Below are 24,908 nucleotides of genomic sequence, written 5' to 3'. Positions count from 1 at the left end.
AAAAAAAAAACATAATTTTTCAAAAATATTACAAAAAGTTACGAATTTTTTTAGGGTACTATAAATACACGTAATGTTTGATGGAAAGGGTTAATTTTAAATATTACCAAGTATAACCAAGGGGGAGGGAGTGGTCCCAAAATCCTTGAAAAGCAATCACGTGATTATTGTACGCCCCCTAGGCTGGGTGCAAACAGACCCAATGTCTTTATTTTAAATTTAATGGGATTTTACAAAACAATAGCTATCTTATTCAACCAATGCTAGATACAAAATTTATGGGCATATTTTTTTGGGCAGATAACATTGTATATAAGTTTGATTTTGATTTGATTTGGTATTTTGTCAGAAATATTCATCAGCAGAGTTGAAATAACTATTTATTTAATTCACATCCTTAAATTGCTTTAACTTAATTTGCTTTAGCTTAATTTGCTTTTATATTTACTATTTTCTGATTGTTTACACCTTTGCCATGGTACAGTTGACCATTTTTGCCCCAACCAGATAGAAGCTTTAATGGAGGGCATATAAAAAAATCTGTTGAATCTAGCTTAAAAACAAACAATAATTTCATAAAACAATTAAATAACTATAGTTAAAAATTCTATTAAGGTCTCGTAAACTAAACAACAGCGCTCAGAACCAATAAAACTAACAACGAAAAAAAATACTTTTGTTATAGACTTGGTTCTTTATCTCCTGATAGGTATGTTTCTTGATTTGAAGCGGAGACTGATTAAGCATTTTTTCACTTATACTTTCAAATATCGTTTGTCAAAAAATCCTAACTTTACGTGTTTTTGAAATGTTAGTGGTGGACCATTTTACCCGCGGACCTTTAATCTCCGATCCTACTCTATTGGAAAACCAGTATCTTTATTATATTTTACTTCTGTACTTTGGATGGGGCACAAGTTTATTTATATAAGTTTTAAATGTGGTTAGAAAAAATCGATTAGATTTATTAAAGTAGCTTTTTTCTTTCGAAACCATTTATTTTTATGCACGTGAAAAAAACTTATAGCAAATCAAACTAATTTTCTATAACTAACTAAACCTAATTGCTAATTGTTAAAGTAAACAAATAATACATGGTAGTTCATTATTGTCTATATACACGACAAAATTAATTAAATCCTTTATTATTCATACATGTAGCTTTAAATTTACATATTTATTGTACGATACCTATAAATCAGTCCATCTGTTTACATGGATGAACAATTATATATTCGAATTGAATTTTTTATCTATAACAAATATTGATAAATTATTAATTCGTACGCTTGAAAAAAAATGTTTTGTATTTCAATCATTGCTATTCTTTGGACTACATTTATTAAATTCATATTTGTTTTTTTTATTACTCACAATTTTATTGCGACTAGTCTATATGATTTGCTATTGAGGTTTACTGAATATCATTTTTTTTAAATTGGTGTAAGAGCTTTCTAAAAAAGCCCTTTGAATATACATAGTGTTATATTTATAAATAACCCAATTTTAAATTGACTTTATTAATGATGTGAGATAAAAAAAAAACTGCAAATATAAGTTTTCAGGTTCAAATTATTTAATATTTTAAAACCTAAAACTAGTTTTATTGTTTAACCTCAAGCATTTTAATACAAAGGTTACAGTGTTTTAAATTTTTCATAAAAATCATAAATTTTTCATAAAGGTGATAAATTTTTAACTTCCCGTAGGGCAGGCTATAGTAATCGCAAAAAATCGAAAATGAAAATTTTTATATATCTTTACGTTTCAAAACGTTCTGAACATTTTGGCATACCTTAAAAAAAATGGATGTATGTGTGTGTGTGTGTGCGCGGATACAAATTTTCGCCCACGATTTCGGGAACACGGATGAAGGGATTTGAATAATTAAAAAAATATTACATTTGTATTGATAAGAAGACGTGCTGATTAATTTTTGGCGAAGGCAGGTCTAGCCGTTCCGAAGATATGGGGCAAAAAGTGCCAAAAACGGTAATTCGAACGGGGCGTCCGATTTTAATAATTCAAAAAACATTTTACTTGTATTAACAAGATAAAAAACTGATCAAATTTTCATGAAGGCAAGTCTAGCGGTTTCGGAGATTTAGTAAAAAAAATGCCATTTGGCGGTCAAAAATGATCATTAGACATATGCACATCAAATTATCAGATATTTTATAGAGATTTTAATAATAAGTATAAATTTTGTTTACATTCCTATAGGTTCCGTACCAATGTATATGCGTTAAATGGCGAGGCGGCGCTTACGCGCTTCGATATTTCGTCTCTATGCAGTTAAAGCAGTACGATTGTTTTGAAAAAAAGTTCAGAATTTCCAAAATATTTCAAAATAAATTTTTCTTCAAAAAGTCTTTTTTTTTTCAAAAAAAAAGGGAAATTTTTGTCAAAAATTTATAGTTTCTCAAAAATCTAATTTCATCAGCGTATTTTTTTTCAAACATGTTAATCTTTTTAAAAAAAATAGTTTTTGGTACGGGAGATTCCAGCAATTTGCCTTAAGGCACGATGCTCCACTAGTTATCCTTATAATTTATCTCGCTTCTTTGGGCGCTTTGATCACGCCTAATGTAAAAGATGATGAATTGCAACGAATTATAATTTCACTTAAGGATTCGTTTCGGGCATGCTTTACATAGTTTCAAAGGGAACCCAGTAACATTTGGCGTTATAAATTGTCGTTATCATTAATTCGGAAATACAATTAATGGTATAATCTGTTGTACTTGACAGAAACATGTCCTCTGGAGCGTATTTCCTTACGACCAGAATTATGCGCTGTCATTAGGCGGCAGTCACGCCATTGAATCGTCGGCCTATTTGTTTTGTTGCGGTGATTTCGGGTCGGATTTGGTCACATTAAATTCGTTCAGAATACCTAAGAGATATTTCAATAGCCACGGAATGAAGACATAGTAACGATTAGGAAAGATTTTCTTGAGATGCTTTATTTGAATGGCAAGTTCAAAACTGAACTAATTTTTTCAACCTTGCAGGAAAAGATATAGGTGACTGTTTTCTGTTTATATTTTCCTAAATTCTACATTAAAAATCATATTCATTAAAGTTTATTCATTATTTTATGAAACTGAAATACGTTTTATCGACATTAGTGAGGCCCGTAAAGCTATAAAATTTGGAATTGACATAAATGAACTAAACTTCTGTTATTTTTTTGTTGGCTTTTAGTATAACAAACTATTTTTTGCTTTTTTTTGAGGAAAATAGTAATAAACCTGACGCTGACTTTATTGATTTTTATTTTAAAAATGTTATACAGATTATAGATTTTCACGATAAAGAAATTTTTTAAATATGTCAAATAGAAAAAAATATAATTTATATCTACTAACTCCACTTTTTGAAGAAAATTTTATTAGTCTCAAAATTTTTGAAAAATCGTAACTTTGTTATTTATAATAAATTTCAAGAATAATAAATATTAACACTATTAAAGGTCATTTTTTGAAGTTACTTAGTTATTTACTCCAGAAGGTAAATGGCTTCCATACTGTATCATTTAATCCCATACTATAATGTACCTACATGTTTATGGCTGCGCCGGATTCAGAATTTCGAATTCGTGAATTACATATTTTCATTTAGACAGGAACTGAAGGATCTAGTGCGGATTACACTATAAACTTTGAAAAAAAATCTGATATCAATACTGGAGAAAAGAGAAATAATAAAACCGTCTTAAGTGTATTTAAACATGTGCGAAGCAAAGAAATAATAGCTGGGTCAATTCAAATTAAATTTTTAGTAAGTAGACACAGGGAATAGCTATTTGCCAATGTCTCTGAATGTGCCATTACTAAATCACGTGCGAAAAAAATTAAAACATTTTTTTACCAGGTGATTGGTAAAATTTAATCAGATATATGCATAAATTCTTCGCCATGTCATCTAATTCAAATGATCAAAGGTTTTTTTCCGACAAACAATAGGAAAGTTACTTTGGATAAAGTTAGGTACAAGATCTAAAGCCTTGTCAGGACAATTTTATCTGAATATCCTTAGTAGGTACACCACTAAGTTTGTAAAATGTAGATCAGCCTTTATTTCATTCTAAAGGTTGAATTGCGACAAGGGCGAAGCGAAAAGTCATGATTTGCCAGAAAGTTAGAAAGATCCAAAGCCCTTTTCAGAACAATTTCATCAGAAAATCTGTTTTAGGTAGACCACTAAGTTTTTGAAATGTAGATCAGCGTTCATTATATTCTGAAGGAAGAACAGTGACAATTGCGAACCGAAAAGTCATGACCTGCTGGAGAGAAAGAAAGATCTAAAGCTACTCTCAAAACAATTTCCTCAGAAAATTCTGTCAGCATCAGAGCATCTTTTGTAGTTAGGCCACTAAGTTTGTAAATTATAGATCAGCTTTTATTATATTCCGGAGATCGAATTGCAAAAAGGGCCAATAAGTCATGACCTGCTAACAAATAGTCATGACCTGCTAGAAAATTAGAAAGATCCAAAGCCTTCTCAATTCTCAAAACAATCTTATCAGAAAATTTGTAGTAGGTAGACCACTAAGTTTGAAGGTAGACCACTAAGTCTGAAAGTAGAATTGCGACAAGGACTATCCAAAATCTAAATTGTAAACTGTAACAAGGGTGAATCGAAAAGTCATGACTTGGTAAAATGTTATGATCTGCTAGAAAGTTAGAAACATCTAAAGCTTTTCTCAGCACAATTTTATCAGTGGTAGGTGGACCACTAAGTTTGTAAAATATAGATCAGCCTTTATTATATTCTGAGGGTAGAATTGTGACAAATTGGAACCAAAAAGTCATGACCTGGTAGAAAGTTTGAAATATCTGAAGCTTTTCGCAGCGAAAATCTGTAGTAAGTAGACAACTCAGTTTGTAAAATATAGACCAGCCTTTATTATATTCTAATGGTATAGTTGAGAGAAGACATGACTTGATAGAAGGTTAGAAAGAACCAAGGCCTTCTCAGAACAATTTTATCAGAAAATCTGTAGTAAGTAGACCATTATGTTTTTGAAATATAGATCTGATTTTATAAAATTCTGAAAGTAAAACTGTAACAAGGGTAAACCGATTTTTTTCCCTTAATTGAATGAACTATAACAAGTTTAGTTTTAGAGTTTAGTATGTGAAATCACCAAAAATTCTATAATTCACTCACCTACAACACATGCTCATGTACCCCAGCTGCTGTTATTATGCTGTCCTCTGGAGTCACCATTATTTTTGACGACATTCCCATCGGTCTGGACCAACTGCAGCGTTACCTTCGTGTCCACAACCCTCCCCATCTCCTCCGTCTCGTCCTCGCGGTCGATTGTGGTCGCGCCAGTTTGCTTCGAGTTGGCCAACGCCCCGACCGCCTCCTGCTTCGTAGCGGACGGCCGATGGACACTGGACGGCAGCAGGGTCTCCTGCAAAGTTTCATTGTTTCCATTGCAAGTGCGTTCTGATCGCCATTGCTCCTACAACGAATACGATTAGAAATAACAATTCGATACAGCGAAGTGAAATAAAAACATATATTGCAGCGCATGCAACGTGCATATTGAGTCAACAGTTGGATTCTTGCAATTGTTTTGAAACAAGGAAATAGTGTTTTAGATTAATTATATAAGATGTTGTTAACTCGTCGTAATTAACTTTATATTATGGATTTCCATTAGGGTTTGCCGGTTTTTAAAAACCGGTTTTAAAAACCGGTTTTTTAGTAAAAAAAGTCGGTTTTCACTGTATAAATGGAGAATGGCAAATACAGCCAAATATAAAAGATAGATGAATGCGTTTTGATTCTTGAAATCATATCGGTTCAATAGCATTTGATATCTTATCAGTCTGCAATGGTTCCCAGGAAGGTTTTGTATATATTTAGATTTTTATACAAGTGTATGTATTAATTTAAATCAGTATGACTTATTCTTGAAGAAGTAACTTTCTCTACTCAAACTTAAGAAAAAGAGTTTTAAACCTCGGAAGCCACAAATAAAAGAACAAAAAACTTAGAATTATTATATCAAGCTTTAAAAACTGTTAAGCATAATTTGGTCGTAAGTATGAAAGTATTTTCTATTTCAGGAAATTTTATGAGTAAACAAAGGACACGTCTAAGTAGCAATTCGATAGATGTTCTCAGTTTTTTGAAATCATATTTTTATAAACAAAAAAATAGTTAAAATGTTTAAAATTAATTAATTAAAATTGCTTGGAACAGACAAAACCCGAGATTAGCTTAATTGTTTTTAAAACTAAAATTGATATTAACAAGTATGTATTAATATGTATCTAATATTAATTTGAGGAATGTTTTTTATTTAAAAATGTAATATTTTTATTTATTCGAAAATTTTACTTTCACTATCATAAAAATATTTTCATTCCTATATGTGAAAACGATGCATGAATAACGAATAATTATTTCCAAAGTAATTTAATCAAGATAAACTATTATTTTCTAGTTCTACTAATTAAAATTAAAATAATTTTGCATACTATCCATAAAATTGAACAATAATTAATTTTAGTCAAATACTGCTCTAAATAACACTAAATTTGCGAATAAATCACAGAATATTTGAGCAAAAATTATTTTCTACATAAAATTCGAAAACCGGCTAAAACCGTTTTTTTAGTCAAATTAAAATTCGAAAACCGGTTTTCTGAAATGCCGGTTTTTGTATAAACCCTAATTGCCATAACTGTTAGCCGGTCCACCACCGGTATCTCCAAAACCAGTAAAGTTAAGATTTTTTTTACAATATTTGAAAGTAGAGGGCAAAAATGTATAATCAGATACGACCTTGATTCTTACGACGTTGCTATCGGTAGAAAAACGACATTGTTTGAAACTCCATAACAAAAGTATTTTATTGCGTTGTTATTTGTTTTGATTATGAGTGCTGTTGCTTAGTTTTCTAGACCTTAATACGTTATTTAATTGTTTTAACAGTTTTTTTAAAAAATAACCTCTATAAAAACTCAAATCTGGGTGGGACAAATCCACTCGGAATATTTTTAATCACTCATAAATTAATTTATTTTTTACTGATTAAGTCGATTGTTTACACATTTCGGGAAGTTCATGTAACTTGCCTCAAGGCAAAATACGAATACCAACTAGCTTCTGACTGTTTTCATAAGTAGTGACATTAATGATAATTATTATTCTAATAAGAATTTTAACAATTTATATATCTATTTATATTTGCTGAAACTTTCCGTTCAAAATATATTTTTAACTTCCCGTAGGGCAAGTTATAGTAATCGCAAAAAAATCGAAAATGAAAATTTTTATATATAAAGGTTTCTGAATATTTTGACACACCTTAGAAAAAATGGATGTATGTGTGTGTTTATGAGTGTGTGTGTGTGTGTGCGGATACAAATTTACGTCGACGATTTCGGGAACACCGATCAACCGATTTGAATAATTCAAAAAGCGTTTGATTTGTATTGATAAGGAGACGTGCTGATTAGTTTTTGGCAAAGGCAGGTCTAGTCGTTCCGAAGATACGGGACAAAAAGTGACAAAAATGGTAACTCAGTTTTTAAGAGAACGGAGCGTCCGATTTTAATAATTCAAAAAACATTGTATTGATAAGGTGAAGAATTGGTCAAATCTTCATGAAGGCAGGTCTAGCGGTTTCGGACATCTAATGAAAAAAGTAAAAAAAAAAAGCCAAATTGGCGGTCAAAAATGATCATTAGACATATGCACATAAAATTATCAGATATTTTCTAGAGATTTTAACAATAAGTATAAATCTTGTTTACATTCCTATGGGTTCCGTACCAATGTTTATCCGTTAGACGGCGACGTGGCGCTTACGCGCTTTATATTTCGTCTCTATGCAGTTAAAGCAGTACGATTGCTTTGAGAAAAAGTTCAGAATTTCCAAAATATGTCAAAATAAAGAAACATTTTTTTTTTCAAAAAAAGTAATTTTTTGTCAATTAAATAGTTTCTAAAAAATCTAATTTTTTTGAAATAATTTTTTTTCAAAAATGTTAATCGTTTTTAAAAACATAATAATTTTTGGTACGGGAAGTTCCAACAATTTGCCTTAAGGCACGATGCCATGCGCCCCACTAGTTATTAGAATCAATTAATTAAAAAAAAACAAAATGTGCTAAAATAATTATTTTTTTTGATAAATAAATTAAAGGATTGAATAAAAACAATAAATATTTATTTAAAATTTTTATAAATTCGACTTATTATACCAAAAATGCTTTGTCAGGTGTGGGGTTCGAACCCACGCTCCCTCTCGGGAACCAGAGCTTAAATCTGGCGCCTTAGACCGCTCGGCCAACCTGACTGATGATTGAACAAGCGACTCTCACGATAACTCATCATTCCACGATAATTCAGTAAAATGAAGATAAATTACCGATAATCTTTTTCTATGTATTATGCTGCCCTCTCTTGTAAGCAATGGTTGTTAATTATATTTATAAAGCATATGTTGGTAACACTGCATCGAATTTTAGTTATGGAAATTGCAGTCATAAATAATTAAGCATATCTAAGTACCTATTTTACATTATCTATGGTACCTACACTCTCAGTAACGTGATCTTTGTTGTATGTACACTTTTGTTGTTTGGATTCGAAAGCCATTTATCGTTTGGAGCTCTGTGATATTTATATTTGTTGTGCGCTGCAGTACTTTACAACTGAAATTACAATCCGCTAAAAAACATTTTTTGTGCTGAATCAGGTAATTATTAACTTCCCGTAGGGCAAGTTATAGTAATCGCAAAAAAATCGAAAATGAAAATTTTTATATATCTTTACGTTTCAAAACCTTCTGAACATTTTGGCATACCTTAGAAAAAATGGATGTATATGTGTGTGTATGTATATGCGGATACAAATTTTCGTCGACGATTTCGGGAACACGGATCAACTGATTTGAATAATTCAAAAACATTCGATTCGTATTGATAAGGAGACGTGCTGATTAGTTTTTGGCGAAGGCAGGTCTAGCCGTTCCGAAGATACGGGGCAAAAAGTGCCTAAAACGGTAACTCAGTTTTTAAGAGAACGGAGCGTCCGATTTTACTAAAAAACATTTTACTTGTATTGACAAGATGAAGAACTGATCAAATTTTAATGAAGGCAGGTCTAGCGGTTTCGGAGATCTAATGAAAAAAGTAAAAAAAAATGCCATTCGGCGGTTAAAAAAGAACATTAGACATATACACATTAAATTATCAGATATTTTATAAAGATTTTAACATTAAGTATATTTTTTTTTTACATTTCTACGGGTTCCGTACCAATGCTTATGCGTTAGACGGCGGCGCGGCACATGCGCGCTTTGACATTTCGTCTCTATGCAGTACGATTTCTTTGAAAAAAAGTTCAGAATTTCCAAAATATGTCAAAATGAAGAAAACATTTTTCTTTTCAAAAAAATTTTGTTTTCAAAAAAAATTTTTTTTTAAAAAAGTAATTTTTTGTCAAATTTATTGTTTCTCAAAAATCTAATTTTTTCAAAGTAAAATTTTTTCAAAAATGTTAATTGTTTATAAAAAAAATAATAATTTTTGGTACGGGAAGTTCCAGCAATTTGCCTTAAGGCACGATGCCTTAATTGTCTTAAGACAGAATTCCACTTAAAGCTAGTTTACAAATCAATTGGTGTAGTTAGTAGTTTCTGCTTGTATTTTTAAAAGTATTTTATTTATTGATTTAGGTTAGATTCCAGCCCTAAATCCATATCTACAGAAGTATAACGTGGTTTTTTGCTATTTTAAGTGTTACGTTTTCGAACAAGATGAGTAACATAAGTTCTGATGAAGATACAAAAAGACTACAGGCTAAACTTTATGCATGTAAAAAGCAAAAATGTTTGAGAGAATTAATGAATGATACCAAGTTCAACACGTGGTTAATGCCAGATGTATCAGACAAGTTTAAAGCTAGATGCAGATTATGTAATACATCGTTTACTGCTGAGCTCACTGTAATTAAAAGTCATGGCAAATCTAAAAGTCATTTGTCATCAATCACTTCGGCTTTAAATCAAAAATCAATTCAATCATTTACTCAAAAGAAGTGGAAACATCATTTGATAACAATGCAACACGTGCAGAAATAACACTTTGTGGATTTCTAGCTGAGCACAATTAATGGATCACCTGACACCTGTTTTAAAGGATTGCTTTCCAGATTCAAAAATTGCCCAGGATTTAAGGTTAAAATAATCAAAGTCACGTAATTGGAAGCAACTGAAAACGAAGATTTATCTGTAAAGTTAAAGAATGTATTATTTAGTGTTTTAATTGACGAGTCAACTGACATTTCTAGGACACAAAATTTATGCATTGTCGTTAGATTTTATGATGCTGAGCGAGGTAAAATCACCAGTCGCTTCTGGGAGTTGTATCAGATTTTTAATGAAGAAGATAAATCATCTGAAGCATCAGCACAACATATTTTTAACTGCGTTGAAAAATCTTTTGAAAAATACTCAGTTCCACTCACAAACATTATTGGGTTTAGATCAGATGGGTGTAACTCTATGATGGGGGATAAAAATTCAGTAAGAACACGTTTTGAGCAGATATGTCCTGGAATTTACATAATGAAATGCCTGTGTCACTCATTACATCTCATTACATCTCTGCAAGTACTGCATGTTCTGTATTACCAACAGAAAGTTTATAATCATTTTTCAGTGAGCTCAAAACGCCAATATGCATACAAAGGAATTCAATCCATTTTGGATTTGAAACAGCATACAATTTTACAATCTGCTCAGATCAATTAAATTATGAAGAGGAATGCAGGAAGATGAGTAAAAGGAGGAAAGATGTTGGTGGTGGAACAGATGAAAATGAATCTGAAGTTGCAAGAATACTTCAATACTTGCAAAATCCCATAATAAAGCTCTACTACCATTTTTTATTGTGGATTTTACCTAACCTCCCGAATTTAAACAAGTTATTCCAGTCCGAAAAGCCCATTATTATGTCAGTTCATAAGAAAATTAGTGTGACATTTTTGGATTTATTAAAAACGTATATGGATGTTGACTGCGTGAATAAAACACCCATATATAATATTGAACCATCGGATCAGACTAAATATAAAAATATTCAAAATATTTATGTTGGAGTAGAAGTTTTTAAATATTTTAACCAAGCAGACTTTTCAAAACATCCTCGTTTACAAGAAAAATTGCATTTTCTTGCAAAATGCAAGAAGTTCATAATTCGAAGATGTGAAGCAATAAAAAAAACGATGCGATTTCAATGATACTATATTAAAAAAATTCATCAGTAATGGATCCTGCTGAGGCAATGAATGGTAAAACAGTAATCACTACGCCAAGTTTACTAGCATTAATGAGTAAACTGCCCCGATTATTAAACCCAAGTCAAATTCAAATTATTGATATATATTTTTTTGTTACAATTTATTTTTGTTATTCAAGACTTCAATGTCTTATTTACAAAATTGATATAAGCAAAAAAATACAAAATAAAAAAAATAAAAATGAATATAAAATGAAAAAAAAGTTAAAATAAGAATAAAATAAAAACAGTAATACAAAAGTCGCGTGCACACATTGGGCTGGGTGTTTGGTAGATCGGAAGGCCATTTCTTGCTCAATCTTTTTAACGGTCTGCGAATCGCTTGAATAGTAGGATTTGTATGCTCGATTAATTTATTGTTGAGAGATGAACTTCTAATCTTGATCATTTCGTTGACTGTTGAGATTTTCAAATCCTTATGTAGGCAAAATTTCGAAATATACCAAGGCGCATTAGTAAGGATACGCAGTATTTTGTTCAGGCACCTTTGAATGATATTTATGTTAGATTTGCAAGAGCAACCCCATAGTTCGATTCCATAAGTCCAAATGGGCACTATGATAGTTTCGTACAGAAGTACCTTGTTATCGAGAGAGATTTCAGATTTCCTCCTAAAAAGCCAGATTATTGATAATGAATGGCGAAGGTTTCATAATTTTGAATTGCCAGATGATGTTAGTTTTGATGATCCAGTATATAATTTTTGGCACAAAATTTTAATTTACAAACATAAGGAAGAGGTTTGGAGTTTTGAAAATGTAGCCAAATTTTTGTTGAATATTATGTCATTACCTCATGCTAATGCCGAATGTGAGCAAATATTTAGCAAGATTGGATTAATAAAATGCCAAACACGCAACAAATTATGGTAACTAATACACTTAACGGGCTATTGTTAAGTAGTCAGCGAATCAACCATAACTGCGTTGATTACGAACCATCTAAAGATGAATTTTTTAAAATGAAGAAATCTCTATATGCTACTTCCACAAGCAATAGTGAACGATATTAATACTAATACCAGTGATGCTGACCAACCAAACGTCGATCTGGATGACATAACATATTTTAGTTAAAAAATGTTGTATTTGTTATATATAATATAAAAGATTTATAATTGTATAAATATCATTTTAAATAAAAAGATGTGTTCAATAGTAATACAGTTTTTAGATAAACCTTTATTTTGTAATTCAGCATTGAAAATTATATCTTGTGCTATTCAATATGTGCCAACTTGTAATTTGTTTTATCATTAACTAATAAATAAAAATGTGAAGAAAATTCACTTTTATCACAATAATATATTTATACTTATTTATCCGTGAAATTTGGAATTTACTTATATCACAATAATATATTTATACTTATTTATTTATGGAATTTAATAATATATACGTTTATTTATCTATGTATATATCCGTTAGTATATCCGTTTTTTATATGCACGATAATCGAGAGTCACAAACGATAATTTAACGGCACTGAGAACATAATGGCCTCCACAATAAATGCTAACACTGTGAGGCCCTAGTTGCATAGAAAAAACTCAAATTTCCAACTATTAGCATATTGTCGTAAGAAAAATTGCATGAACTTCCCGATACATGTAACTAATCGACTTTATCATCGAGAATTAAAACAATCTATTTAGATAAAATGTTCAACTGTTTATTTTGAAAATTGATAATCTTTGAAACATACTTATTATATTGTATAAATTAAATTAATTTATCTAGTACATTTAATTTCATTCATTTCGGGTTTTAGCTTCTAATTTTTTTTTTAAATATCGAAAATAATTCGGATTTAAATTTTAATCATAGCTAAAGTTCTAAAGCTCACTTATATATTTACAATATTTTTAACATTTGGTTATTTGGTTTTTTAGTTTATATAATTCTTATAAAAATTAAGCAGTATCCTTCACTTCAGATGCGGTTGAAAGTTTTGTTTATTTACTTTCTTGTAAACATATATAATATAAATATCGTCGTTCAATTTATAAACCTTTATATTTGGTCTATAAAATATAATAAATTATATTTAATATTTATTTCAAATATTGTAAAGGATTTAATTTCATTACCGTACGGAAAGTTTCAGCCATTTGCCTAAAAGCACGATGCCATACCACGAGTTCAAATTTGGTTTTATTTGATTCAGAATTACTTGAAACATCAAAGAAACGTAAAACTAGCAAATCGGATTTTTTTCGCGAAAATAAACTTCTCCTTCAGGAAGTTGCCATATGCCACATTTAATTTCATGTTTCATATAACTACCAATTGCATTAGCTAGATAAATTTAAAGTATCAAGTTTGAAATAAAATTTCAGAAAGCATGATAAATGAATTAGAATAAATAATATATTATGAAGTTCCATCATGTACTCGTTATAGGAACTCGTTCATCTAATGCACTTTTCCAACTATAGAATAAATGCGCATGTACGCACAACACTCATTCTATATTGTTGAAACTGAAACGGTAGATGTCTCCGCTTGGTATACCTGGGTCACGTTAACTTGTAATCGCAGCACAAACCTGAAAGGAATTGGGTTGTTTCGGTCGAAACGTCGTTTGGGCAAGATCATACTTCACGGGATCATTTCTGTAGTATGTCTTCACAATCTCTTCACTCAAACGTGGAGTTGATGCGACCTCGATGATGAGTCGTAGCATCGCACCCTGAGCGTGAGAAAGGTGATCGAACTTCATTTGGAGTTTGATCATCATCGATGACCATTCGCCAAAATCCCTCGTGGATTTTGGTCATGGGTGTGATGCTTTCTGAGAGGTCTCTTTTAAACATTATATTATTGTATTATCTTGACTGCGTTCCAATAACAACTTGCGTTTCTCCTTCTTATTTCGCGGACAATAAAATAATGATCTTTTTGCGAATTTCAGCTTCAGTCGATCAGTTCTATCGCACATTTACCCGAAACAAAATTGTAGAGAGCATAAAATTATGTACAAAATGCAACAATACTGTTGATGTTAGATCACTTTGAAAAGAAAGTTCAACACATACGAGGTAGTGTTCTTAGCTCGTTTTTTTCACGTGGCCTATTTTACGGGTCTGTTGTGTTTTTATTTGTTTTGGAACACTTACTTACAAAATAATATTTGTAATGTTTGTTGGCAAAAATAAAAAAGCAACTAAATTCATTCTTGGGAGTCGTAATTTTCAATATTTTCGTACAGTTTTTCTTGATCTACTTCTTCTTCTTCACTTTGAGTATAAGCTTTGCCTGGTCTTAAAAAAAATGTTTAGTTGGAGTTCGAATAGTATTTAAGATGAGTGAATCAATATCTTCACCAACAACAATAGTACGTACTATTTATCACATTAAACTGCTCTATCGCTGTTTCAATAATTAAGTACATCAGCATCATTATTAGCGTGTTTAACTTATATATTTTCAGCAATAAATTTAGTTTTCAACATTGAAATGAACCGTTATTTGTTTGTGACTATCTGCGAGAAACTGCTCGAACTCAAACTGAACAAATTATTCATTTTTTTAAACCAGGAAAAGCTTATACTCAACTCAAAGTACTCAAGATGTCGAAACTTTTGAAAATTATGACTCTCTGGAATAAATATAGTTGCTTTTTCGCAAAAATCGCAAAAACGTCATTTTTTGACCTTGTGGATCGGATCGTTGAGGACATTTGAGATTGCTTTTATAATTCTATTTAAACAATATTGCCATCACCATTAATTATTGTAACCGATTTAGGTAATGACCGGGATCAGAACCGATTTAAAAATAATTTACACTTTTCTATCCCGCTGTAACTTTTACTGTCCCCAAGCTACTTCTCGTATTTAATCAATCCTTTGAATAAGAAGAAACTCAAAAGTAGATAAAAATTGGGCGTTGTTTGTTGTTATTGGAACGCAGTCAAGATAATACAATAATATAAAGTTTAAAAGAAACCTCTCAGAAAGCATCGTACCCATGACCAGAATCCACGAGGGATTTTGGCGAACGGTCATCGATGATGATCAAACTCCAAATGAAGTTCGAGCATCTTTCTCACGCTCAGGGTGCGATGCTACGACTCATCTTCGAGGTCGCATCAACTCCACGTTTGAGTGAAGAGATTGTGAAGACATACTACAGAAATGATCCTGTGAAGTATGATCTTGCCCAAACGACGTTTCGACCGAAACAAGCAAATTCCTTTCAGGTTTGTGCGCCGATTACAGGTTAACGTGACCCAGGTATACGATGCGGTGACATCTAACATCTAACATTCCATTTTCAACTCTTGCTGTTTATAGAATGAGTGTTGTGCGTGTATGCGCGTTTATTCAATGGTTAGAAAAGTGCGTTAGATAAACGAGTTTCTATAATGAGTACATGATGGTACTTCATAATATATTATTTACTCTATTTCAGCTTTTATCATGCCTTCTGAAATTTTATTTCAAACTTGATAATTGATGTTTACCTAGCTAATGCAAATGGTAATCATATGAAACATGGAACTAAATATGCAGTAAAATACGATTTTCAACTTTTTGAAATAGTATGTGTGTGTACCGATGTCTGATCTTTCGTCGCCCATTTCTCATAAAAGAAGCCATTTGATGTAACTCGATAAGAAACTTGCGTTTGTCAGTTTTGTGCGACGATCGGCTAAGCACTTTATTTGTAATTAGCAGAAAACTGTAAATTTTTTGTCTAAATTATTTTAGTCCAAATTTTTTGGTTTAACCAATTTAATTTAAAAAATCAAAAACTGTTTTTGTAGTACTAAATAGATTTTGTAGTATTAAATAACATACTAACATATTACAAGCCTACGATAAGCGGTTGGATTATAAAAAAACATCGAAGTTTTTATTTTTGCCGTTAGTTTGAGCGATTCTAATCAGAATCTATGTCCAAGCATATGTACTTTCTATTGTGTTTTGTATGTTGCTACTGATTACAGTTAACATCCACACTTGAATAAAGTACATTTTTAGAACAGGAAATAGACGAAATTAAATGTATTTCAATACGTATGTATCAAACTCATTTTATTTATACAAAGACATTGGTTATTTTTTAGTGAATGCGAAAATGTTATTTTCGAAGTAAACAGTTGAATAATTTATCCAAATAGCTAATAATTTATATTGGTTGAGGAGTTTATGCAACTTGCCTTAAGGCAAAATTCCATTCACAATTAGTTTTTTTTTTAATATTTTATAATCGTATTTATTAAAGCTTTTGGGATTTTTAAACGTGTAAACATTCACCATCATGCAAACGTAAAAACGTAAATCTTCGAGACTTGTTCGTTGAGTGTTAAGACACGATTAAACCACCAGTTATTATTAACTTCCCGTAGGGTAGTTATAGTAATGGGCCGAAAATCGAAAATGAAAATTTTTGCATTTTGCGACGTTTTGAAGGTTTCTGAACATTTTGGCATACTTCACAAAAAAATGGATGTGTGTGTGTTTTTGAAGGTTTTACCAGAGGCAGGTCTAAGATACAGAGCAAAATGTGCAAAAAATGGCAGTTTTTGAAAGAATTAAGCGTCCGATTTGAATTATTCAAAGAACTTTCTGCTTGTTTGAACAAAATAATTGCTTTTGAGGGAAAAAAGTATCAATTTTTTCCCCTTTTTTCCAATTTTTTTCTTTGTATATTGTAAATAATTCAGATTTTAATTTTAATTTGGACTAAAGTTCTAATATACTTTAAACAAATAATTTCAACTTTGCAATTCAGTTTATATAATTCTTATAAATATTAGACAACGTTACGGTATTTATAATAATCTATTTGAAAACATTTAATATTCCTCGAACATTTTGTTACGGTACGGGGAGTTCCAGCAATTTGCCTTAAGGCACGATGCCATGTACCCCACTAGTTTATAGTTATAAAGTTATAAAGATCGACAGTTCATATTATAATGATATGTATAATGCATAAAAAATACATTTTTACTGCATGAAAATTTTTTATATATTTTTACGTATCAAAGGTTTCTGAATATTTTGGTATACCTTAGAAAAAATAGATGTATGTGTGTGTGTGAATATGTGTATTTGTGTATGTGTGTGTGTGTGTGCGGATACAAATTTTTGTCCATTTCGGATTCACCGATCAACTGATTTGAATTATTCAAAAAACATTTGATTCGTATTGATAAGGAGACGTACTGATTAGTTTTCGGTATAGGCAGGTGTAGTCATTTCGAAGATACATAGCAAAAAATGCAAAAAATCCTATTAGATTCTAGGCATCCGCTCTACGCGTTGCGCGAGACTTGTCCTTATAGCTGAGTTGGTTAACGCGCCACCATTCGTGTCGAATCCCACGTCTGTAATATTTTTTTAAATTTAATACTTTTTATGTTTGTATTGTTGATACTTCATGAATTACTTAAAATTCTTAACTCAGTGCATATATTTCGCGAACGCAAAATTGATGCGTTTGAAATAAAATATGTTCATTCTAACATCCGATGAATTAGATTTTGTTTATATATATATTTCATCAAACTTATAAACAACGTCGTCTAATCTAAAATGATTTCACATTTTTTTAACTTCGCGTAGGGTGTTAGTGTAATGGGCCGAAAATCGAAATTGAAAATTTTTACATTTCTCGACGTTTTGAAGGTTTCTGAACATTTTGGCATACCTCAGAAAAAATGGATGTGTGTGTATGAATGTATGGATACAAATTTCCGGTCACGTTTTTGGGCGCACGGATCAACCGATTTGAATGGTTCAAAAAACATTCGATTCCTATCGATAGGGAGAAGAGCTGATTAGTTTTTGGCAGAGGCAGGTCCAGCTGTTTCGGGGATACGGAGCAAAGAGTGCAGAAAATAGAAATCGAGTTTTTGAGTGAACGGAGCATCCGATTTGAATGATCTAAAAAACATTCAATTAGTAATGTTTGTGAGAAGTGATTATTAGTTTTTGGCAACGGCAGGCCCAGCCATTACGAAGATACAGAGCTAAATGTGCAAAAAATGGCAGTTTTTGAGAGAACTAAGCGTCCAATTTAAATGATTTAAAGAACTTTCAACTTGTTTTAACAAAATAATTGATTTTGGAAAAAAAAATGTATAATTTTTTTTTTTTTAATTTTTTTTTTGTATATCGAAAAAAATTCAGATTTTATTACTAATTCTGACTAAAGTTCTAATATACTTTAAACAAATAATTTTAACTTTCAGTTTATATAATTCTTATAAATATTAGACAATGTTACAATATTTATAATAATTTATTTGAAAACATTCTGAATTCCTCGAACATTTCGTTACGGTACGGGAAGTTCCAGCAATTTGCCTTAAGGCACGATGCCATACACCCCACTAGTTGTCATTTTGTTTTATAATATTTATTCAGAGACATTTTTGTTGACTGATTATTTTTATTCTTCGAATGTGTAATTACGGTACAGGAAGTTCCAGCAATTTGCCTTAAGGCACGATGCCAAGCGCCCCGCTAGTTTGAACTATCAGTGTGGTGTAATGTTTATTGTGAATCTTCATTACGAGATTAACTGATTTACGATCACCAATGATTTGCAGAAACATGCAAAATAGCAAATATCCTAAAATACGCAAATTTTTCGTTGGGCGATACTATTTTGTTCGGAGTTTTGTGAGATGTTTTTTGTACATGGAATTCAAACTGTGATACCATTGTGATATTTGATGCAAAATTTAACAAAAAATACATATGTGGCGTTAAATCCGTAAAAAGTCCCAGTTTTTTTTAAACATTTACAATAAGTGTGAATTATGAATCCAAATAATAAAATTATATCATCGCAATTATTTTGTTGGAAATTTAGATTTATCAAAGTTCGAAATTTTTATAAAAATAATATGAGCAAGTTGTATTTAATTCATTTTTATTAAATTCAGTTTATTGTTTAAATATTTATATTCATACAATATATCATTTGCAAAATTATTTTTACATGTGCAACTAAGTCTTTTACAAGAATTTGCGATCAAATTGAAACCATTATGATGGTTGCACAAGCATTGTATGTGGATGCACAAATAATTAATTTCGTTAAAAGCAAAAACATGTATGATTTCCATAACGAGCAAAAAATGTGATCTGATGCAGAATATATTCGTCTTTTTCAGAATTCTATCTTGATTGATGGGCAAAAAAAGATTCGAACAAATCAGAATTCGAAATTTAAATCCGGATTTATGCAGTATCGAACAGATGAAGGAACATTATGGGTATGTGAAATTTTATACTCTAGTTTTCAAAGCTAATGAGCATTGATAATGGAAGCATATACTATTTCATAACGTACATTACATATATAGATTCGCCTTAATGAAATAAGCAAAGGATTATTTCAACCTAATTCAGACAATTTTTATTTTGATTTTTATATTTTTAATATTTTTTATTTATAATTTGATTAAAAACATTCATTCATTCATGATTTCAAGTAAAAATGAATATCAGTATTACCTGATATAGAATCCGCAAATTAACTTCTTTTACTATAAAAAAACTACTGAACATTTTCTTAAAATGCCTTTCTTTGAAAGTACAATCCTTTCAGTTAAGAATTTTGAATAATGTAAAATTATTCAAATGGCTGCCTAAAACGTTATATTTTAGATAAACTTTTTTTTTGAAAATGTTATAATAAAAACTAACTAAACTTTTTTTTGAATCGTTTCTGAAATTTTTATTTCTATTTGAAGTAAAATCCTTCCATTTAGTGATGAAAAATAATTTCATTCAAAGCCTAACTTTTAAATTACTGCTAAAAATTTCTTTATAAAGTATGAGTTGTGATATGTATTGAACTATCTATTTCTATTATCATATAGAGGAATAAAATATTTTGCATTCATCAAGTTTAAAAAAATTACAAACAAACCAAGTAAGTTATTCAGAATAACAATTTTATTCGTATGAAATATGTGAATGCAATTGTAAAATAATGTATTAAATTTTGTGCATAACTTTTTTTATTCTACCTTTTTGAAAAAAATTTAACATGTACATGAAACGGATTGATATGCAGAGAGAATAATAATTAGATCATTTAAATTTGGTTCTCTACAAATATTTTGGAATTAAAACTTAAAAATTATAGTGCGTTTTGAACACTAAAAAGTCTCGAATTTTCGTAATTTTAGAAGATTATATACAATTTTTAATTAACATTGTTAAAATTTTATGTAATTCGTATTGGAACATCTTTTTTATCACAGTGCATTTTTTTGATCCACGTTGTGGTAAATATAAGAATTTGAACAACCGAATTTAAAAATCTTTTTTATATTTTATGTGCGAATGGGCATAAAAACTGAAACATGAACTTTTGATGAATTCATATCATATTTAGATGATTCAATATTTTTTATAATTATTATCAATCAGACTATTTAAACCACCAGACTATTTTTTTCAAGTTTTAGTAATCAAATTGACATGCCTTATAAATTATTTTTCCATCAAAATTATATTTAACTTTTTACCCCAAATTAAATTTATAAATAATTAAATTTTTAAAATGTCCTGAATTGTTCTCTAATTTACGTTGTTGTATTTTCCCATTTATTTTAATCATATCAGATAATTTTATAATTAAATGAAATATTAATGGAGTATTTACTCTGACATCAATCAATTATGTTTTTTTTATAAATATACCCAGAACTTGAGGACTAGATCAAGAAATTTTAAATTTGTATTTTTATTTAACTTTGCACATGAATTTATTGAAGTATTTAGTAATTATCAAAACATTAATTGATTCATTTATTTTGGTATGGGAATGCTCTCAATTGCTTTAATTGATACTTATTTACTACTAGTAACTTTTTAATTTAGTAACTTTTTAAACAATATTTTATTAGTAACTTTTTTAAACAATATTGAATATTTACAATATTATTTATTTTAGATAAATAATATAGTAAGTTTCGGATTCCAAATTGTAATTAGCATATTAATTTTATGAAATTGATATTAATTTTTCTATAGAAACAATGCTGAACGAAATTAGTTTTTGCTTAGATTTTATTGGTGCTTCATTTCAAATAAGTACGATTGTAAGGTTGAATATTATTTGCGTTATTTTAAAAATTTCATTGATTAAAATTAATGCATTATGCATTAGAATTTTAACTATAATGCTTATTCATGGAAATTTATAATTTTAACGATTTTCATACGTAAAGAATTACAAAATTGCTTTTTTTTCTCTTTACACATGTTGTTTATTATATCATTGTGTATACATATGCTATTATTCGAAATATTTAATAAATTTAATATTTAGATTCATATTTCAGAAATTCTGAAATATGAATCAGAAAACAAGCTTGACTTCTAACTGTATGTATATATTGGTTTCTTATAAGTGTGATATTTAGTGGACAAGATATTTTCTTCATTTAAAATAATCTTCAAGACTGTGTCATATAAGCACCCTATAATGCTTAGACGTAATTACTTACTCTGTCTTTGTATCATTTTAAAATACTGTAAGCTATTTTAATATACTTTTGCGAATTCTTTATCATGGCTATATAATATTTGAAAAACAAATTATCAGCAATAAAATACCAGCATATTTTTTATGGAATTGGCGGATGCGTTGAATTATTAAAACTGCAGTAAAATTTACATATTTAATCATTCTGCTTTTTTATATTACTGTGCAATCGCTTTATTTAAATTTCTATGATAAACCGCATATTTTTTTGTGCAAATGATAGGTTCATTACACTGGATATTTTATTAGAAAACGCAGTAAAAGTGTTGAATATCTCAGGTTGAAATATATTAGATTAATAGTTATAGATTACTGATCACTTAAATAGATAATATTTTAAGTAAAGTATTTAACTAGGGAGATCGATTGGCATACTAGTGAATAATAATAATGGGTAGTACTGCCCTAAGGCAGGTCTGGGAGCTGAGTTAAACTCCAATTCAAGTTTTTCCTATTTCCATTTCACACCGCAGAGCCCAAGATGGATTAATTTTGAATTGGAAACATATTTTGGTCTATATATGGACATGTTAGTATTATTTAAAGCGTCCAAAAAAGTTAATTTTGAGGATAGTGTTTCAATTTATAAAATGAAACTTGTGGTGTATGGCATCGTGCCTTAAGGCAAATTGCTGGAAATTCCCGTACCGTGACGAAATGTTCGAGAAATATTAAATATTTTCAAATATATTATTATAAATAATGTAACATTGTCTAATATTTATAAGAATTGTATAAGCAGAATTGCAAAGTGGAAATTATTTGTTTAACAAATGATAACAACAAAAAAAATTGAATTTTTTTTTTCCAAAAGTAATTATTTTGTTAAAACAAGCAGATAGTTCTTTGAATCATTCAAATCGGACGCTTAGTTCTCTCAAGAACTGCCATTTTTTACACATTTAGCTCTGTATCTTCGAAATGGCTGGACCTGTCTTTGCCAAAAACTAACCACCTCTTTTCCCAATCATTACAAATTGAATATTTTTTAGATCATTCAAATCGGATTCTCCGTTCTCTCAAAAACTCGATTTCTATTTTCTGCACTCTTTGCTCTGTATCTTCGTAACGGCTGGACCTGCCTTCGCCAAGAACTAATCAGCACATTTTCCTATCAATAGGAATCGAATGATGTTTCAGCCATTCAAATCGGTTGATCCATGCGCCCGAAAACGTGGACGTATGTTATAATGTAATCGTAAGAAATATATCCTCAAATGAATTCATTCATGACATATCACTTAATTTAAACATATCTTCATTCGAAAACGTATGTAGTAATATAATTATCTCTTTGATAATATTTAAAATAATTGTTATTAAACATTGATCAATATTTATTGATTATTTTTATTTGTTATGATTTTTATGCTCGAATATTTAATTCTGGTACGGGAAGTTCCAGCAATTTGCCTTAAGGCACGATGCCAACCACCACTGCTTTGCAAAGAACAACATATCTTTTTATGAATACAAAACATATGTAAGATATTTAATATCAATTTGAGTGATTGTAAAACAATTTTGCAATTGAAAATATAATTGAACATATAAATTTCAATAATTGGAATGATTAATTCTCATTACAAATAGTTTAAATATATTGCTGTAATTAATTTAAGTATCGATGAGTATCGCATATCTGGTTTCAAAATTCATTTCACAAATACAAGAATACAAATACAAATACAAAAATACAAGAAACATCAATCATACAGGGCAACGAATATTCATTATATATCAAATGCATGCTATTAAAATTATTTGATCATAGTTTGATATAAGCTTTATGATAACGAATGGAAGCATTACATTTCAATGCACAAACGTTCATATACAGACACACACAAAAGTCTATATTATTTTAAAAACATTCTGTTTTTGGATTTCTTGTTGATGCATTTATATCTATTAAATTAATTTATATAAATTAATAAATGAATCAATTCACAAAACGTTCTGAATTTTCCTAAAATTAAGCATACTACTTTGTTCACAAACCTGCCTCGCAGCCTCTCTGGATTGCCGATCAAAGCAAGGAAGAAGCAACTTGAATTCTTTTCTAAAATGCTCATTCAGCCACGCATATAAGAATGGATTATAACACGTTGAAGACATGGCTAGAGAATGTGCCATAAAAAAGCTAAGATGGTAATACTTCCACTGAACTGTATCAATGAAAAAATCATTCGTCATGTTGATCAAGTTCAGGGGTAACCAGGAAATCCCAAAAATGGTAACCATCGCAATAAGCATGCGATTGGTTCGACGTTTTCTCTCTCGTTTGAATTCTTCTTTCCTAGAATTAGCTGTTCCTGGTCTAGCTTTCGTTCTCTGATTTAGTCTGATGCTGACTCTAATGTAACAAAAAGCTATTACTATGAAAGGTATTAAAAATTGCATAGAGGCAGTGACTGAACCAAATATCGTTCGGAACTGCTCGGAAGGCCAACGTTCTTCACATAGTTCTATACCGGTAACATTATTTACTAATAATTCCATGTAGTATCCGTAAGGTACAGTTACTGCTGCGGAAAACAACCATATACTTAGAATAATTGCCACACAAGTCCTCATAGGCATCCTTGGATAAAAAGGATAAATTATCACAAAATATCGATCCAAAGCTATCGATGTTAATGTTAAAGTTGATATATAAACGCTGCAACATTGAGCATAAGATACTGCATGGCACATCACACTGCCAAATTCCCATCTGCCCAGAAATGTGTAGATTGGAGTAAAAGGTACTGCCAGGACGCAGAGAAGGATATCGGACAAGGCCAAATTCATTATGAAGACATTGGTGACTGTGTGCATGGCATTATTTCGCACAACAACAAAACAAACCAGCACATTTCCAAATAGTCCTAAAACCAAAATAGCTGTGTACAAAGATGTGAATATTGCCTGGACCGCACGCCCTTCGATAATGCCTGGAACTTCTAGATCTGATGTGTTTGTGGCCTCCATTTCGCAAAATGATCTATAGAACCATATATCTATATATTTCACAAATCTTTAGAGACTATTACTTTGCATTATTTTT

At 30.1% G+C, this 24,908-nt stretch overlaps 1 protein-coding gene and 3 non-coding genes across 4 annotated transcripts; 1 reads left to right on the top strand and 3 right to left on the bottom strand.

The window, feature by feature from the left end:
- Positions 1 to 5,188: 5,188 nt before the first annotated feature.
- On the bottom strand, positions 5,189 to 24,896 carry LOC113383630 (prolactin-releasing peptide receptor-like). The gene is made up of 2 exons (XM_026621880.1): positions 23,861 to 24,896; positions 5,189 to 5,479 (listed from the first exon to the last, which is right to left on the bottom strand). The coding sequence occupies exons 1-2, from the start codon at positions 24,830 to 24,832 to the stop codon at positions 5,189 to 5,191; spliced, it is 1,263 nt and encodes a 420-aa protein (XP_026477665.1). The 5' UTR covers positions 24,833 to 24,896.
- Trnal-uaa lies at positions 8,246 to 8,329 on the bottom strand. Its single transcript has one exon. It is a non-coding gene; the product is annotated as a tRNA-Leu (tRNA).
- LOC113383974 lies at positions 13,926 to 14,138 on the top strand. Its single transcript, XR_003367923.1, has one exon. It is a non-coding gene; the product is annotated as a small nucleolar RNA U3 (small nucleolar RNA).
- On the bottom strand, positions 15,285 to 15,497 carry LOC113383958. Its single transcript, XR_003367908.1, has one exon. It is a non-coding gene; the product is annotated as a small nucleolar RNA U3 (small nucleolar RNA).
- Positions 24,897 to 24,908: the final 12 nt, after the last annotated feature.

This window comes from Ctenocephalides felis, unplaced genomic scaffold, assembly GCF_003426905.1.
Source record: "Ctenocephalides felis isolate EL2017-DRISC unplaced genomic scaffold, ASM342690v1 CF-g0.4_SCAFFOLD_03570, whole genome shotgun sequence".
NCBI lineage: Eukaryota > Metazoa > Arthropoda > Insecta > Siphonaptera > Pulicidae > Ctenocephalides > Ctenocephalides felis.
Note: the sequence above shows the minus strand (reverse complement) of the source record. Positions and strands in the feature narration are given on the sequence as shown.

What these genes read in the sequence shown, in the direction of transcription:
- LOC113383630 (XM_026621880.1), bottom strand. Translation starts at nt 24,832, where the DNA reads ATGGAGGCCACAAACACATCAGATCTAGAAGTTCCAGGCATTATCGAA. An exon ending in CCAGAGAGGCTGCGAGGCAG is followed by an intron (nt 5,480 to 23,860) that starts GTTTGTGAACAA and finishes TATTCGTTGTAG; the next exon opens with GAGCAATGGCGATCAGAACG.